Raw genomic sequence first — 19,904 nt, forward strand, 5'->3', positions numbered from 1 at the left:
CTAGACTTGAAATTCTCTGGAGGTCTGGGCTTGAAAAGACCCTCTTGTTCTAGCCATGTTCTTTCTTTCCCACTCTCTCATAGCACTGGTCTCACTATTTTAACTTGAGAAAGATTTGTATCTCTCTCCTGATTCTAGAATGTTCTAAGGGCAAAAGCCTTTAGGTAGACTTTTGCATTTTTACATGACCTTGAGTTTGAATACTATTTCTTGTGTAACTTTTTCAATTAGTTGACTTGCTCCCATCCCTAGCCACTGATGCTGGTGGATGTTCATTGCTTGGCTTATTAAAGGCTCCAACATTGGGGTACAGGCCTCTGGGCAGCAAGATGAGAGATGCAAGGAGCCTAGCCAGGTTGATGGAGTTGGGAGTCTCTTTTCTGTTCCTAGGGCCTTCTTTCTGGCCTGAAGACTGTCCTCAGGTGAGGGGAGGTTAATTCCCTTACTATCTCCGTGTGGAGGAAATGGCAGCATGGATTGCCTCTGGCAAACAGGATTGATTTTTCTATGGCAAAGCAGCTGGGAATAGGCAACTGTCTTCATTGAATACTTGGGTGTCTGGGAATGAGATCCAGGGACGATTGACTTTAACCCTCCCAAGAAAGGAGACTCTGAAAATAAGGCTGAGGAGGTTGTGTGAGCTGAAGGTGTGCACAGAGGTAAAGGGACACAGATTGTTCCTTTGTTAGGGCAACCAAGGATGGCTTTGCTGGAGAGGTGAGGGTAGATAAATGCTGCTAACTAGGAAAGAGCAGGAGAGACACGTCACAGCGAAGTACATAAGCAAGGCACCTGCCCAGGAGCAGAAGTGAGCCCAGTGCTCAGTGAGTTGAGCAGGGGAGCTGGCTCATTGTTCTAACCCCCCCCCCCCACACACACACACTCCTGCTTACCCTGCTTTGATTTGGATTTCTCAGCCGCAGCATCCTTATCTACCTTGACTCTGTTTCCCATTTCCTCCCTCTTTCTTTTCCATCTCATCGTGCTCTGGGAGGGACTGGCTGCATTTTTGGGTGAGTGAATAGTCCTTGTTTCTGTAAATTACTCAGAGCATCTGAGAACAATAATTCGAGTCCATGGATGTTTCTGGAAGTCCCAGTCTCTGAGAAGAACACATTTTGAACTTACACACAACACTAAGTTGACCAGATCCTTTAAACAAGTTTTAAAATGGCCAGTTTCCCAGAGTGATTAAAACAAAACAACAACAACAAAAACAGAGACAGTAAGACTATTATTAAAATCCTTAAGAGCTTCCAGATGATGCCTTCTACACTGGCTCAAGTGCAAATGAAATCAGGTGACCATGGAGATTAGGGCACAATGGTGACCAAAGGTGCTACTAAAGTATCATGGGACAAGTATCAGGTAATCAGATTAAATTGCCTGGTTAATGCAGCACATTTCTCAAAATGCATCCATGGGGCAGCTGAAGGAAGCACATACGTGCATAGGGCCCAGTGTGACCTGTATCTTCTTTTCTGCTTTCTTCCCAGGCTGCCCTGCGTCGGTTGGCCGGGGTCTGCCCAGAAGGCCTCCAGGACTCTGACTTCCAGCAGCTGGTCCAGCCTCGGCTTGTGGATTCCTTCTTGCTGTGTAGCAACATGGAGGAGAGTTTTGTGTAGTGAGGGTGGGAGAGGAGGCACACTGTGCACACTTCTCAGAACACACTAGCTGTCCCCACTTCCTTATTTATATGTAATTTATTTTTTTACATGAAATAGAAAGGGAAAATGGATGGTTCTTGGGAATCATTTTGCTTTTTTTCCTTTTGACTTCTGTGGCTGTGCAGATGTCAATGCTAACATAACAAGATGTCACAGGTGATTCCCCACCATAATGCTTTTTCTCTTTTAAGCATATACTCTTGCCTATTAAAAAAAAAAAAAAGGAAAAAAATAACTTTGACCAGGGTATTTTAACTGCCCAGCATTTTTTAAAAATTAGTTTTACTCTTTCAGAAATTAAAAGTGAATTTCACAGTTGGACAGATGTACTGTAAGGATATGTTTTTCTTTAATAAATGGAATTATGGAAAATGTGTCCATTTTTATTTTCTGCTTGAATTGTATTTTAAACTCAGTTTTTGCTTCTCATCGTTGCATGCTGAAGGAACTTCTCCAGCTGTTAAAAGTACAGAGAGAGTTGTCTTGTTTTTATAAATACATTTAAAATGTATATCTGAGTACATTAAAACTCAGCCTCCCTTGGTTCCTCCACCCTGGTAAACTGTCCTCTTGGTGAAGAGAGTCCTGAGCCAAGGCACAATGCATGAGTCCTCTGCAGAAGGCTTCTGGGAAGGGTGGTGCTTGAGTGGCCTGATACTGAGAATTTCTTACCAGCTCTGTGGTCAGTATCCTCATGCTCATAGTTTGACCGTGGTGACAGTATTCACACCACAGAAATAAGTGTTTTGATCTCAGTGAGCTACTTTTTCAATATCCCTGCTCTGAAGTATTACATAGATATATGAGTTTGGGAAGTTATGATGTCATCATGTGTAACATGATTTTATTATTTGTGTGTGTGTGCCATGGTATGTGTGTGAAGGTGAAAGGATAACTTACGGAAGTTGTTTATGTTGTTCTATCATGTGGGTCCTAGGAATTCAACTCAGGTTATTAGGTTCAGTGACAAGTTCCTTTATCCTTTAAGCCACCTTGCCTACCCTATGATATGATTTTATAAAGCTCAAGAAAGATTTATCAAACACCAAATTATTAGTATATGAATTAATCTAATGCATCAGGTCCTGGGCTAAGCATCTAATATCTCTTTTACCCCTCACAATAATCATATGGTCATTCATCACTGTACGCAGATACATTACCATGCATGGTCATATTACTGAATCACTTGGCTGAGGTCAGTAACTTGCAAGTTATGCTAAAATATGAATCTGGCAACTTCTATTGCCTGAGCCATTGTTGTTCCAAAGTCCCATAAAGAAAAGTGATGATGATGTACTAGTGGGAAACACCTGCATGCCATTTACCATGTCCATCCTTTGAAGCGTCTATATTAATTTATGAATACATTATTATTGACCTATATCTTATTCCTTTGGCTATTTTCCTTTTCTTTTTCTTTCTTTCTTTTTTTTTTTTTTTTTTTTTTTTTTGCTTTTTCGAGACAGGGTTTCTCTGTGTAGCTTTGTGCCTTTCCTGGAACTCGCTTTGGAGACCAAGCTGGCCTTGAACTCACAGAGATCCGCCTGCTTCTGCTTCCCAAGTGCTGGGATTAAAGGTGTGTGCCATCACCGCCCGGCCCTTTGGCTATTTTCTAACCAGGCAAAGTCACTTGACAGATGAAGAAATAGAAACTCTTTTCACTGCTGAGACAATGGAGCTCAGATACCAAGTAATGGCTTCTGAGTCCCTGTCCAAAGCTTGCACAGTTAGGAAGAAAGTTTTTAATTATTTATTTTATATTTATGGATGTTTTACCTACATGTATGTTTTACCTACATGTATGTCTGCAGAATGTGTGTGCAGTGCACATGGAGGCCAGAAATTCTGGAACTGTAGTTGCAAATGGTTATAGTCGCCATGTGGCTATTAAGAACTGGATCCAGGTTCTCTGCAAAAACAGCAAGTGCTCTGAACCATTGAGCCATTTCTCCAGCCTCAGGAAGAAGGTTCTAGTTAGCTGTTTGGGTGTTGACACCTCTCATCATATATCAACATATGACTTGTTAATATCATGGCTGATCTCATCAGATGAGTCCTTAAGCACTGGGAAGGTACCATGCTTGGAAGCTCAAATCATATTGTTGGGAACAAATATTATCAGTTTCCAAATATTATCTAAATGTTTGGAAAGATTGCTCATTTTTGAAAAAAAAAAAGTCTTTCTACATGTCTCAGTCTTAACAGTTATAATTGGCTTGTCAGTTGACCTTTTGAGTAGAGACAGAGGGGAAAGCGACTAGACCACAGTTCAGTTACGTAGCTGCCTTCTTGGAACTGACACCCTTTATAGCTCAGTATGTAGCAGACATGTTTAGAGTCCGGTTCTAATTTTTGTCAATAAGAATTCTAGAAACTAAAACAGCACTATAAATGTAACATTTTCAAGTACTATATTAAAAATATTACTAAGTGACATTGTTACTCAGACTTGGAAGAGTGGCAGAATTCAACAGGAGCACAGTTGATGCCACTGCCTTGAACCTTGAATGTACAATATTATCTACCATTACTTATGTACCATTAGTAACATCATCAAGTGGAAATACAAGTTACACAAGTAAATCTTCAGTGCTATGAAAATAGCCTTGGCCTTTGAGAATTCCTAAAAGGATTTTGTGAACCGTTGGAGATTGTGGGCCCCACTTGAGCATCATTGATTTAGGTGAACATTGCGTTTAGTTATTAAGGAAACTGGAGCCTGTGTCGATGGGAAGAAAGTGATTTTCTCATAAATGCATAAACTGAGGACTTGTTGGGTTGCAGGTCAAAGGTCTGCCCATTCTGCAGGCTAGTTGGTCAGTAAGGCAGAAAAAGCTGAGAGTAAAGAAAAGGAGAAATATGTATGTGGTTTTTTTTTTAGTATCTATCAGGAAGGGTCCTGATAGGAAACAGAATTTAACTCAGTTTAAATAAAGAACTCCAGTAAAAGGACTACCTGGGGACTTGTAAGATGAGTTCAGGGAGCCACTGGAGACTGTTGAGCCAGCCAGGGATTAACTGTAGACTGCTCTTAGCAACCTTAGGCAGAGGGTCACATGACATTAGAGAGTTGTCATAGGCCAAGAGAGCAATTATGGGAGTGACAGAGACTCAGTCTGGAACAGAAGTGTAGAGCATGAGCAGAGAGGCCACAGAATGGATATATCCACACTCTGTCTTCCCACTTTCTGACCTTCCATCAGTGTCTCCTATTGCCTAGTCCCCTCCACTGAGAGCCAGATGGCAGAACATTCAAGAATCAGCTGCTTGAGAAGAGAGAAGAATGGAAGGCAATGGAGAATAGACCTGGTTGTGTCAAAATCACTCAGCCCTCATTCACCAGACAACCACTCTCATCAGAATGAAACATCCAGAACCAAGACTGTGTCTCCTTTCTCTCTATTCCTTTTTCCTCCATTCTGTCTCTACCCAGCCAATCACCAGTTATGATAGAGCAGAGCCATGACTAAGTGAACAGGTTAGACACTGAAGGTCACAGGGAAAATCAACAATACATTTTTACTCCAAGGGAAAGAATTCTAAGGAAGAGCTAAAGAAAATATCCAAAAGTCAAAGAGAACATTACTTTCTTAATGACTTTGTGCTTGGTTAAGGAAAGCTGGGAGCGGTGGGTGTATGGGTCTAATTTTCAAATATCAGTTGTGGTTTAGAGTGAGAAAGGAAGACCTAAGACTGAGTGAGCTGAGCCTTTTCAAAGGCACCAAGATACAAAAGACATCATGCATGCTCCACTGAAAGACTCTTTGTGAGAGATCCTGCCCTCAGGGAACCCACAGCTTTGTTATGCTTTGTCCTGGCTACATTAAACCTGGAAATAATTACTGTTCCTGTGGTAATGTCTTTGCATAACACACATTTATAATATGGAGAGATGGTATTATACATAAAAGAAGCTTTATTAATAACTCAAAGAATGGGCAAAAAAAAGGGGAGTTGGATGTTGAATGGAAAACTAAGAATAAGACTTAAAGGGCCTTTAAAAAATAATGTTATTCAGAAAGGTGATCTTTTTGAGGGAGAAAGTTTAAAATAGGAATGGAAGAATGGCATCAGAATCTGGGTAGAAATTAGAGTTAAAATCTACAGGACATGGAAAAATGCCCCTACCCTCAGGCAGGATGACATGACAGAGCTCTGATGGTAAGACCTTCAAAGTCTCATCAGTTTTAAAGTGGCTTTGGACCATAGACTGCTAGCCTGAGTGATCAGCAAGAATTTCCACCTAAAACCTAATAACGCTTATAAAAACAGTTCTAAGGTAGAGCTAAGAGTAGCTTCCTAGTTTGTGTCTTTCATGCTGGCTAAGGGACAGAGATGCTGTGGCATTTGAGCTTGACCTACATCATGGTGGGTTCCCACCATGGTGCACAGAAGCATCTCCAAGCTGTGTAGCATGCTGTGTGGCAGATTTAGCTTTTGGTAGTAAAGAAAAAAAAAAGGTCTCTGGGCTACATGCTGTGCTTCCTAAGTTGGCAGTGAGCATGGCTTTCAGAGTTGGCAGTAAACATACCTCCACCATATTGGGAAACCCAACAGGGTGGAGCCAGCAGCCAGGTTAATAATTGGTCTTTACAATCAAATCTTTCTGCAGTTAGCTCATTAACAGTCAAAAATTTTAAAGAAAATACAATATACATAATCCAGGATCTCTGTGTATTTTCCATCTTTACATGGCTATTTCTTTTATATCACTTTTATCGTTTCTTTTAAGACTTTATTTTTTAAAACTATTTCTTTATATAATTGCCTATACTCATTTTCCTCTCTCTTCCAAGCCTAGACCAAGTTAAACCAATATATGTATTTTAAAGGTATCTTGACTTCAAAATTTGAATCTAAAAATATATTGCTTTGGAAAGAAGGCTCTGTTTTTGTTTCCACAGGAAATGAGAGGCTATGGATTCATTCAAAATTAAAGATGATCATATTTGATCGAGGAAGCCCCCTGAAATCTTGACTACAAACATAAAAACATAAACCTGAAAGAACTGCAAGACATGTGATGTATACTTTACCTGCTCAATCACATAACAAGAAATTATCTTTGGCTGACTTGTGAACAAGTCTGTTTTTATATTAATGTAGATATGTATGTTACCTTTAAAAGTTTATATATTTTCAGGATGAGGGGACCAGACACCAATGAAAACAAATGGCCCAGATGATCTAGCATCTCAAAATGTCTTTGTTGCAGTTTCCTCTGAGTTCTGCATCCAGAAAAGGGTTCAAGGCTACTGGCTGAGATGATCCAGACTCATAGACAACTCCAGTCAGGACTTGACCATAATAATACATTTTCTCAGGATTCTCCAAAGATTACCAGGGCCCCAAATAAGCAGGAAGTAGCCTAGAAAACTATGCCAACATTCCCCAAAAATGGATTATGGATGTTTGTTTTTGTTTAGGGGGTTGGTTACAAATTGCTATTGGTCATTGTCAATCTCTTTCTAAAAGAAGAAAGGGGGATATGATATAGAAATGATAGAATAAAAGGGCAGATTATTGAATCTGCTTTAATAAAAAACAACTATTAATCTTATATATTTTACATTAGTATGGATTTTGGTTTATTGATACAAATTTAAAGTTAATTTTATTATACTATATATATATATATATATATATATATATTTCTACTCTTGTTTAGGGTATTAAGCTTATGTAGCTTATTTAAAAATGTGATATATAATTAAGAAATACAACTTAATAGTCAAACTTATAGTCATGTCAGTTAGGTTTTATAGATATGTAGAGATATATTTCAGATGGATAGGTAATCTTTAAACACTTCAAAGACCTATTGAATATGGCATTTAACATGTTTTAAGAACTTAGACTTTTCTGGACATTGAGACATGTCTGCTCCTGGCAGCACCAGTCTACTTCAGAGAAGATGATGGGCATCAAAGAAACTCCATATGGAATTTGCTTTCTTCATGGCAAAAGTTAGCCATTTTGGTAAGAAACTGCTCTTGCCTGACTGCTTGACAGTTATACAAACTGGACATACAGGACCCATAGGAAAGTGACCACTGAACTTTGCCAAAACAAGGCAAGATGGTCCTTCAGGTTCTTGCTTCACAGAAGAACCTGACAGATATTCTGCAGGACACAGAGGAGAACAACTGATGAACTTTGCCAATAGATGAGAAAATCCTTCAAATTTCCTGCTTCACTAAAAAGTTTGCCAGAGACTCTAGGCCTGTAGGCTGAAGATAGATGCCCCAACATTGCAGAGGAACTTTGGGTGACTGTCCAGGCAGCCAGCTGTCTCTGTTATTTCTAGAATTTTGGAAGTTGCTTACAATACACTTCCTGTTTACTTAGGTAATATATCCTTCTGGGGTCTTTGATGGAGTTAAAGACTAGACAGTTATAATTACAGTTTTCCTTAGTTATGATAAAAGGTAAATTAAAGATAAAACTTTAGATGCACAAATATAGGATAGATGATAGAATATTTTCTTTAATTTTACCAAACACAAATAGGCTAGATATTGTAACTGTAATTCTTATTTGATAACTGTTTTGTTATATATAATTTTACTATGTTAAAGTTAAAACCTTCCTTTTTGATTAGACAGAAAAGGGGAAGTGATGTGTGATGTCTTTCTGTACACTGTGAATATGAGTTGTTCTCATTGGTTGATAAATAAAGCTGTCTGGCCAATGATGAGGCGGAATAAGGTTTGGCAATACAGTCAAACTGAAGATGAGGACAAAGATGGGTGGAGTCAGATGAGACACTAGGCCGCAGCCCAAGGAGCAACAAGATGCCAGCAGACTGGTAATGCCATGGCCACATGGCAACATATAGATTATTAGAAATGGGTTGATTTAAGATGAAAGAGCTAGCTAGTAAGAAGCTTGAGCCATAGGCCATATAGTTTATAATTAATATAAGCCTCTGTGTGTTTACTTGGGACTGAGCAGCTGCAGGACTGGGCAGGACACAAAAAAACTCTGTCTACACTACTGGGCATTTTTATCTGTGGATTATTATAAAAGTGATTTCTTCCTAAAGTGTACTATCTAATTGATAATAATAATAATGTTAGTTTATACAGAGTTTTGATGAATAAAAATATATACAAGGAAATGTCAATATCTATGACATTTGCCTATGAGTTTCACCTAAGGAGCTGCATAAATCACAGTTCAAGTTAATGATTAAGGAAAACAATTGAGTCCCCAGGAGCCAGGCTGGCTCTAACTCTCTTAATGCTTAATGATTCAGTCACAGGTTTTGTTGTGAATCATTAGCTGAAACAAAGCCTTAAAATAACTTCAGGTTACATCAGATGTTTTGATAATAGCTTTGAGATGAAAAACCCCAGAAAACAATTTAAAGTTTACAAGACACATAGCTGAATTATAGACTTATTAGATTAGGGCAAAAATACAAAGCAGCCCAATTGTTGCTAGCTGATGTACTTTCCTTGCTAGGTTTGGTTGGTGATTAAAGATGATGATTAATTCCTTGTGCTCATATTTGCCCTCAATCTCCTGATATAAGAAACTATTGATGAGTGGGTAAGCATCCCAAAGATTTAAAGTAGAGATGACAGATTCTTTTTCATATATATATATATATATATATATATATATATATATATATATTCAAGTTTGTGGTTCCTTTAAGATTCCTTATAAGATTACCTTTCAAGATAAGTAATGAAGTAATTGGCCCTTTGTTTGTAACTGCAAAACTGCAGCCTGCCAGTAAAAGACCTGACTGAGAAAAATATCTTGCTTGCCTACATGGTTAATCTATAACAAGTTGCTTGAATATGAATATGTGTAGGTTCTTGGGATAATTTGTTTTTCACCTGTAATATGTAAAAATGTTTAATAATATAAGGGATTTAGGAAATATGCTATTTTTACTGTTCGTTTTGTATTCATTGTAATCATTCAGTTGAAAAACAGAACGCAACCACATCATAATTTTTATACTGCCTGAAAGATTTTGCTGGGGTATATAAACTGTAAGAAAAAGAATAAAGATGGAATTAAAATGGACTAGAAGAAAAACATCAGGAATAAGAGTTAGGAGGAAAACATCAAGAATGAGAGAGCTGAAATGAGTTAGAAGGAAAACATCAGAAATGAGAGAGTTAGAAGGAAACATCAAAAATAAAGATAGAGTTAGAAGGAAAACATCAAAATTAAGAGAAGAAAATCACCAGGAAAATAAAGGATAGAGAATGCAAAAGAAGAATAAAGAAAAGGTCTAAAGGAAACCATCAAGAGAGTGTGTGTGTCTTTATCCCTAAAATCATCAGATAAAAAAGTCTAGTACATGCTGACTGTGGATTTCCCTTTGAGCCCTGTGCTTTTAGGGGCTGGTCTTCAGGCAGCAATAGTTCATTAGCTGTAAAGCAGAGTGGCTAAAGCTGCAGGCTGTCAGTTTGAATGCTGGTTGATATATTGTGTGTCTTTGGACATGATGCAGATCTCACTGTGCTTTTGCTTCTCATCTGTAAGATGAGAAGATGATATTACCTTAATTATAGAGTTGCGGCCATAATGGAATGTTTTAATGCTTGGAAAGGGAATAAAATAGTGTCTCGGGACAACTTCTCAGTAAACATAGCCTAATTTTACCATTGCATCTGTCCAGTTTCCTGGTCTCACATGACAGCACTTCAAATGTGGACTCAGTGTTGGAAATGAAGATGGTCAATCCTGTGAGGGATTTACCAAGCATCTTGTCTTATCTCCATATCCTCCGCTTAGGAGTACAGAGACAGACTTGTAATTGCAGAGCAAATGGGTAGAAAGCTGAAACTTTCAGCCAAGAAATGTTACTGTTGCCATAACTGCTGTGTTGGCTGGTTTTATGGCAACTAGACACATGCCATAGTCATCTAAGGGGAGGGAATCTTGATTCTGGAAATGTCTCCATAAGATTCAGCTGCAGGCAAGCCTGTAGGGCATTTTCTTAATTAGTGATTGATGTGGGAAGGCCCAGCCCATTGTGGGTGGTGCCATTCCTGTGCTCGTGGTTCTGGGTTCTATAAGAAAGCAGGCTGAGTAAGCCATGAGGAGCCAGCACTCCTCCATGGCCTCTGCATCAGTCTCTAGGTTCCTGCTCTGTTTGAGTTCCTGTCCTGACTGCAGTGATGGACTATGGTGTGGAAGTGTAAGCCTAATACATCCTTCCTCCCCATGTCACTTTTGTTCCTGGTGTTTCATCACAGACATAGGGATGCTACCCTGAGGCTGGTGGTCCTGGGTTCTATAAGAAAGCTGGCTAAGCAAGCCATGGGGAGCAAGCCAGTAAACAGTACTCCTCCATAGCCTCTGCATCATCTCCTGCCTCCAGGTTCCTACCCTGTTTGAATTCCTGTCCTGACTTCTTTTGATGATGAACAGTGATGTGGAAGTGTAAGCTGCTGTGGATATTGCTCCGTATAAATAAACACTGGTTGGCCAATAGCCAGACAGGAAGTATAGGCGGGACTAACAGAGAGGAGAATTGAGGAAACAGGAAGGGAAGGGGAGATTGCCTGGAGCCTCCGCCAGGACAAGGAAGATATAAGGTACCAATAAGCCACGAGCCACATGGCAAAGTATAGATTAATAGAAATGGGCTAAATATAAGAGTAAGAGCTAGATAATGCAGGCCTGAGCTAATGGCCAAGCAGTTTAAATAATGTAAGAGTTTGTGTGTTTATTTTATAAGTGGGCTCCGGGACTGGTAGGACTTGGCGGGAGCTGGAGAAAAATTCTCCAGCTACAGTAAGCCAAATAAACTGTTTCCTCCCCAAGTTGTTTTTGGTCTTGGTGTTTCATTAAAGCAATGGTAACCATGATTGGCATCAACTCCATGCCAGCCTTTGTGCAGGCTCTATATCACCAAATTCTAAAAAACTCTCAGGAGTGCTTACTTGACTCCCTTTTTACAAATAAGAACACAGTACCAGAGAGACTATTGGTTTCCAAGAACACACAACTAGTAATAGTAGACTGGATTTGACCAAAGGTGATGATTACTGTCCTTGGCACACCTACATTTAATTGGATTTTTAAATATATACTTCAAGTATCACATATAATCTTAAAAATTGAAATATATTTTGGTAAATTCCAAGGTTTTTTTGAGAAAAATAATTTACATTCTAAGTTAAATAATATATATTCACTTATTCACAGTCTTTAGTTATTTACTTATTGAAATTAACCAAAGTAGACACAAAAATTATTTCAGAGAGAGAGAATGGAATTGGGAGTGAAATATAGCTTAATGAAAGCAGAAGCCCTTGATGACTCCTGATTAATGCCAGAAAAATCTCCAAATGGCTTCTCTCTACTCTAACTTTGGACAAAGCGCCAAAAGCAAACCAAGGGGAACAGCACACACTCTTGATTCCATTTTCAAGTCACCAAAAGACTTGGATAACAGTTGTAATATTTTTTTCTTAGACATTTCCACTGACCCATTTGTAGAGATTCTATTTATGTTCATAATCATATTATTTCCTTCATGGTGACTTTATTCAGTTTTCTTACAGAGATTTTTTGTGGGGGGGGGGCTCTACATGACTGATGGAAACAGAAATGAGAGGGTATATTTATATGTGAATGTGAAGATGATTTGAAACTTTCATAGGAAACTTCAGAGTCCAATTGGAAGTCCATAGAAAAATCCATCAAGTTAGTGTGCTTATGTTCAAATTTTGTTATCATTCAGAAACAAGATTCTTATCAGTTTATGGACACAGTAAACCTGATGTTTTCATCTCTCCTTTCTAGCTTGAGACTGAATCAGTCTCAGTGTAGGCAGAATCCACCATCAAGTAGAACAATAGAACTTCTCACTACAGGGCCTGGTGACCACTGATGGCAGCTGAGAGTCACTTTGCAGATGGATGAGGTTCCTTGCGTATGGATCCTCAGGGAAGGCTGAATAAAGAGCAGCTTTGGGGATGTGTGCTCCATTCAGTGCTCCCAGCTTGGTTTTAATTTATCTGAATCCACACATCCTTTGAGGAATGCAATTGGGGGGGTATTAATTTTAAGGGTGTTCAAAGATTTTGTTCTTTAGACGTCAACATGTTAAGATTTAATAATGAACTTAGACTTCCAAAGCATTTCATAGTCCACCTGGGGGAGATCATTTAGATGGTTTGTCTGGAGGACATATCACACAACCAGCTAACTCACAACTTGAGTTTTATTTGATACTTTTGTGCAAAGGGCCTTTGAGAGAATTTCCAAATTTTGAATAAGCTATTTTTTATTTGTTTGTGTGTTTGTATGTTTGGTATATGGTGTGGGGGATACACATGTGTGCATGTGCATGAAGGACAGATACTAATATTGGTTGTCCTCTATCACTCTTGGTCACAGATTCAGTTTGACTGCCTGGGCACCAAGTGCAAAGGGTCCACCTGTCTCTGCCTCTACAGCACTAGCTTTATAGGTGTGCATTGCCATATGTGGCATTTTCACATGGATTCTGGCGATTTAGCTTTACTGACTGAGCCATTTCCTCAGTGGTGTGTCCTTGCATGTCTCCAGGGATTGACCCATCTATCAGCAGCAAGGGAATGAATAAAGGACAGACATGTGTACTGAGAAATGCTGGGATTGGGTGCACTAGCTCTCTGATGGAGAAGCCACAGCACCCTGAAACTCAGCATATTTATTATATATAGTTGAACAGGGAGGTGAGGTTATTGTATACAGCTGAACAAGGGGATGGCATTATTGCATACATATAAACAAAGAAGTAGGTTTATTATATACAGATGATCAAGGGATAGATTTAGCTAATCTCTTTAGGAGCAATCTCTAAGGGAGCAGTCTTCAGGCTGCAAACATCCAGGGGGAGAAATCACAGCAGACATTTTGTGCACACACTCTCATCATTCACACTCAGACATCTGAGACTCACCCAGGGAAAGCTTTGCCACTCCCATGGATCTGAGGCATTGGGGTCCTTGACATTTGACATGATTGTGTCCATGTCAATAACAAGACTTCCCTTGTACTCTACACTTGCCCTGAATGAGTTATACTGGTCAGAGCAGCAGGCAATGAAAGCGGTTATCTTTCCTGAATTCATTTCCAACTTCCTTCCTGACCTCTAGAAAACAAATTCTATCCAGTATTTTCCTAAAGCATTCAGTGTCTTGGAATGCCATGGGCTTTTCTCACAGGCTCTTCAGGGAGTGAGATTTGCATTGGTGTTCTAAGGCCCAGTTCCTTAGGTTCAGAAAAGCATGAAGGAACTCAGACCCTGGTGTTACATCACTGTCTAAGTGGTGCTGGGTAATGGCATTGACATCTCTTTGTCTGAGATCACATCCCAGGAAGCCCCACAGGTCCTTGCACTGGTGGACCTCACCTCTGCTGTGGGCTAAAGCAGCCCACCTCAGACATGCCACATATTCTGACTCTCAGGTTGAGACTTACTCCACTTCCCCAGCTCTCTGGCACCATGACAACAACCCTGGGCAGCAGAGAGTGTAGACAAGCAGATAGGTCATAGGGCGTGTGCTGTGGATATCGTTCTGTATAAATAAAACACTGATTGGCCAGTGGCCAGGCAGGAAGTATAGGCGGGACAAGGAGAGAGAAGAATTTTGGGAAGTGGAAGGCAGAGAAAGGAGACACTGCCAACCGCCACTATGACAAGGAGCATGTGAAGATGCTGGTAAGCCATGAGCCACTTGGCAAGGTATAGATTTATAGAAATGGATTAATTTAAGATATAAGAACAGTTAACAAGAAGCCTGCCACGGCCATACGGTTTGTAAGCAATATAAGTCTCTGTGTTTACTTGGTTGGGTCTGAGTAGCTGTGGGACTGGTGGGTGACAGAGATTTATCCTGTCTGTGGGCCAGACAGGAAAATTCTAGCTACAGGCATGTCTCAGGGAGGGCCTGGAAGCCTTGCTACAGCATCCAGTTGCTTTATTAGCTCCTTTGCAAATTTGTTGCTTGGTGTAACTCATGATCAAAAGTGGGATCAATTTCCTCCTTAAAGACCCTCTTAGAGGTCAAGGGAATGAGTTTCCTACTTGTTCCCTAGAGGTCTATCCTTTGGCTTGGGGCATTCAGCTGAGATCCCAGAGATGCTCTCAAACCCACACTTAAATCTATTCATCAATGAAAACCTCTTCCTTGTTTAACAGCATCTTGTAGTTGTGAAGTGGCTTTCTTCTTGCTGCCTGGAACTTCCGTAATAAGCAAGTCTTATGATGCCTGAACTCACAAAAGCTACAAAGTTGTGAAATGCAATTAGAGCTACACAATCTTGGCAAGGGCCCAAACCAGGGAGCTCCTGTGACCTAAGCCTAACATACCTGCTTTTAGTATTCTGGTTGGGTGCTGTTTTGAACTGTGTAGTTATTTCACTTTTCATTATAGAGAATAGATTGATGGTGGTGAAGTCACATGATAAAACTCTGTAAATGAGCTGGAAATATGGATACATCTCAAAAATATACATTTGTGGTTAAAAAGAGAAAGTTTTGAAAAATATGCACAGTACAATGCTATTTATGCCAAAGTTGATAATGCAGTATATATTATAGTATGGTTGTTAGAAAATTATATATTATGAAAACATTAACACAAAGGTGGTAGTATGGGTTGACTTATATCCCCTTGAGATTCACATGGTGAAATTTCTCAGAATGTGACCTTAAGGTCATTGTAAATGTAATTAGTTAATTTGAGGTCCTATCATAGTAGGCTGAGCCTCTAATCAAATATGATAGGCATTTTATAAAATGAAGAAGCTTTGACATACCTAAAGAAGGTATCATACAAAGTTGGAGTTTTGTTGCCCCAGCTGAGGAAGTCCCTGGAGCTTAGAAGCAGTGAGAACAGAGCTGACATTAGCTGCCTCAGAAATATGCTCTTCTATTACTTATTGTCTTTGTTTCTGTAACAATCTATAAGACAAAAGCAACCTAAGGAAGGAAGGGCTTATTTTGGCTCACAGTCTGAGGGTGCAGTCTGTCATGATGGGGATGTCACCACAGCAGGAGCTAGAGACAAGTCGTGGCTATAGTCAGGAAGGAGAGAGCAGAAAATGCGGGCTTGTTCACCTTCACCTTTTTGTTCAATTCAGGTTTTCACGCCAATGAATGGTGCCACCAACATTTAGGACAGGTCTTCCCACATCAACTCAATGTAGATAACCCCTCACATACCCTGAGTCTTACCTTCTGAGTAAGACTAGATCCTGTTAAGTTGACAATATCAACCACCACAACCCTGCCAAATACCTTGATCTCAACTCTTCCAGAAACATGGGATGGTACATCCCTATTTTTAAAGACACGCAGCTTGCAATGCTTTGTGACATCAGTCTGAGAAAACAGTTACAGGGGTGATACACATGAACCTGAAGGTAATGTCTACCCCATGGAGAGGAGGAAGGGGAAGGGACTTAGAAGGAATATATTAGACTATTTCATTAATAATAAAATAAATGACCTTCAGCATCCACAGTAAAATGTCACTTGTTATTAAATCTAGATATTGAACATACAGATACTTGTTATATAGTCTCTGTCATTTTTCTCAATATACAAAGAATCCTAAAATTAATTAAAAATTTAAAGGAATATCGACATACCTATGACTGGTATGGCAATGTTACTTGCAAATTATAAAGCACTGAATAACTTAAAACTCTGACTGTTTATGGCTGTCAAGTGACAGCTTCCCAGGTTAGACCAAAGGTGCTGAGAATCAACTTAAGAGGGGCTGTGCATGGGAAGCCAGACAATGGGCATCAGTAGGTTTATTTTTGGAGACAGATACCTTATTCTCACATCTCATCCCTCGAAGTTTCTTTAACATGGTGACTGCATCTCTTATCCAGCTTTGGGGCTGAGATGTAAGGTCAGAATTTTTTATCATTTAGAGGGATAGATTATTGTGGAAACTACTGTCTCTGAAGCTAATACAGGATCTTTTCCAGGGCAACGGGTGATGTAATCCGATATGTTAATATGCAGCCAGAAGAGGCTCACAGATTTCACACTGACATCTGCTGGACCCTCTGAATACTTCCTGGTCTATGTTAGAACCATGGATTATGGAGCAGGAGAACTCCCAGCAGCCCCCTCAGGAGCTCTCTGACCTGGGGCGGGTCTGACTGGCATGCTGAGATAGGCAACTTGAAATCAAATTTAAGATCTTTTGCTCACTAAACACATTTAGCATAATACATCCATGACAGAATGAGGCAGGACATCTAGGGTATAATTAACAATCACTATTCTATGACAGTCTCAGAAACACAAATGCCAATTTGCTTGTCAAATTCCAAAGAGAGAGGACGAGACCATGTGGTAACCACACAAAACAAAGGCCTTGTTTTCAGGATCAGGCTTAGCAATTGCTCTGTCCTTTGTGTAGAAAAAAAAGAGAAAAAGAAAAAGAAAGAAAATCCCATGAGGTCTTGGTCCACTGGCCCCTAGGTGCAAATTTACTACCTAGTTGTCTCTTTAGAATCATCAAATCCCACTTGCTTCTCTGAATCCATGTGGATGTTTATAAAGATGTAAACATGGAGCCCTGAGCCAGGATGAGATAGTTCAGATGACTATGATCCTTCAGATGCCTTTGATTGAGGTGAACTGGATACATACCCACCTGAACCTCTAACTGCTGCTATAATTTATTGTTGCCTAAGAAAGACAAGAATGTGAATTTAGATTTCAAAAATTATTATTATTATTATTATTATTATTATTATTATTATTATTATTATTATTTCGTGTGTGTATGTGTGTGTGTGTGTATCTGTTTTTCTAGACATCTGCCATATATGTACAGGTGCCCTGGGAGGCCAGCAGAGGGCATCAGATATTCTGGAGTTGAAGTGACATGCTGTTGTGAGCTGTGTTTTGGGCAGACTCCAGTAATAAGCTCATTACAATTTTTAGTGTAATCTTGATCTCTGGGTCTGGAGTTCTCCCTCCTTTGCTGGTTGGCACCTGGACACAGCCCCATCTCCTCGAGGCCTCTCTCTGGTTCTTAGACCCAGGTGTCCCTATCTTGGAGCCAGCAATAGACTGGGACATTTTTTTCATGCTGATAATTTTCAGACTTCCTGCAACTCTCTTCTTCCATGTGCATGTCTTTCACTAGGGACAGAGAAAGTTTTCTGTTTTCAAAGCCTTTTATGGTTATATTGGACCTGCCTGGAGCTTGGACCCACCTGGATACTGTAGAACAGTACCAAACTATAACCCCAATTATACCTGTAAATGCCCTTTTGGCATACAATATAATCTATTGATAGATTCTAGACATTAGAGTATGGGTGTCTTTAGGAGTGGACATTTTTCTGCCAATCACATATTAAGAGTATATTTAAAGTGAAAGAAATGTCATCTTGAAGGAAATTATGAGATATAATAAGGAATGAAAAGTAGATAAAGTGACAAATATATGAATGTGAGTAGACAACAGTGATCACTGTTGAGACAGTAAGTAGCAAGAGTGTTTGTGAATTAAGAAAAATAACATTAAAATAATGTTGGGTAGGAAGATGGCTCAGTGAAGAAAAGTGTTTGCTAAGTTCAAACCCCCAAAACCTATGCAAAACCTCTACTTGTAGTATGAGTGTCTATGATCCAAACACTGATACAGGGAGATGGAGCTAGAAGATTAGTGGAATGCTTGCTGACAACAAAGATATCTTGTCAAACTGGATGGAAGGTGAGGGCTGACATCTGAGGTTGACTTCTGAACTTCACAAGCATACCATGTCACACCCACCTCTTCATTCACACACATGAATGCACATACACGCACAGCCATACCCCACATACATCCTACATACATATGCCACAAAATAAATTTTAAAAGAAAGAAAATACATGACAATAATGTGTAAATGACATAGACTGCTATAGATATGTTCTTGGAATTCAAAAGACCTCTGGATTATAACCATTTACTAATTTGCAGTAATTTGGGCCTTTAAAAAATATATTCCTTGTTCAAAATTATCAGAAGCTTGCAAATTTAATAGCTCATTCCAAGAATTAACTCATGGTTTTGCCTACACTTTCTATTTTATGTTAGTTTATAATTCATGAAAATTATGACTTTGATAGCATCAGAATTTTTCAGACATACATTTTTCATTTTCATGTGTCCTAATATTTTAGCAATATATCTCAGTCATCAAAAAATCAACTTAAAACTTGTAAGTAAATGAAATTCTTTGAAAATGGAAATGAAATGGCTTGTTCTGATGAGCTAGAAGGTCCTGTGGGTATGAATATGAGCAGGGACCAACTGGCTTGAGAACTCAGCCCCTGCTTGATTTTCAGCACTGGAGTATATTTATCCAGAATATAGAGGTTGAGTCACAAAATGACTTTTAGACAGACAGAAAAGGAAATTACTCAAAAGCAAGTTTTATTTTTATTTTCAGAAAAGGGATGGATAGGTTAGCGACTTCTAGAGCAAGACCAAGAACAGAACAATTATAGTATAAGTTATGAAGTTGCTTGTGTATAACTCAGTGAAATCCAGTCAGCAGTTCCATGGTGAATATGAAAATGTTATGTTGGCTCAAAATAAAAGAAAAAACCTTACATCCTTATACAACTAATAAGCGATGCTACACTACATCCTAATCAAAGATGGGATGAAGTTTTTAAGACCATGGTCCTTGATAAAATATCGTTGGGTGTACTTTAAAACTCCATTTGACATTCAAAGGCTGAATATAAGTATTTCTGTGTCATTTATATAAAGAATAGAAGTAATTGTCAGTAAGTTGGCTCAGCAGGTAAAAGCAATGGTCATCAGCCTGATGACCTCAGTTCCACATAGTAAAAGGAGAAAACCAACTCCTATATGTTGTCTTCTGACCACCATACATGCATGTCTGTACACACACACACACATACATACACACACACACACACACACATACACACACGTATAAAAATAAATAAAGGTAGTAAAATTAAAATAGAAAAATACTATAAAATATTAATACACAATGTAATCCTTAAATATAATAAAATTATTAAATACAATAAGATATAAATATACCAAATTATAATTATTAAAATGTTATAATATAAATGTGATATAGAAAAATAAAAAATAAATGCAATAAAATTTTTAGAGAAATATCACAATTTAACTTAATTATATCCAAATATGATGTTTGGATATAATATGATGTTAGCAATTCATTAAATAGGCATAGGGCTCC

At 38.9% G+C, this 19,904-nt stretch overlaps 1 protein-coding gene across 5 annotated transcripts in view; it reads left to right on the forward strand.

The window, feature by feature from the left end:
• Nucleotides 1-2,039, forward strand: part of Insc (INSC spindle orientation adaptor protein) — a 125,682-nt gene extending 123,643 nt beyond the window's left edge. For all 5 annotated transcript variants that reach the window (XM_042282223.2, XM_042282216.2, XM_042282221.2 and 2 more), the window contains one exon: nucleotides 1,497-2,039. In XM_042282223.2, the coding sequence (XP_042138157.1) occupies nucleotides 1,497-1,625 (129 nt within the window). In that variant the 3' untranslated portion in view covers nucleotides 1,626-2,039. The remainder of the gene's footprint in view (nucleotides 1-1,496) is intronic.
• Nucleotides 2,040-19,904: the final 17,865 nt, after the last annotated feature.

This window comes from Peromyscus maniculatus, chromosome 1 (assembly GCF_049852395.1).
Source record: "Peromyscus maniculatus bairdii isolate BWxNUB_F1_BW_parent chromosome 1, HU_Pman_BW_mat_3.1, whole genome shotgun sequence".
NCBI classification, from domain to species: domain Eukaryota; kingdom Metazoa; phylum Chordata; class Mammalia; order Rodentia; family Cricetidae; genus Peromyscus; species Peromyscus maniculatus.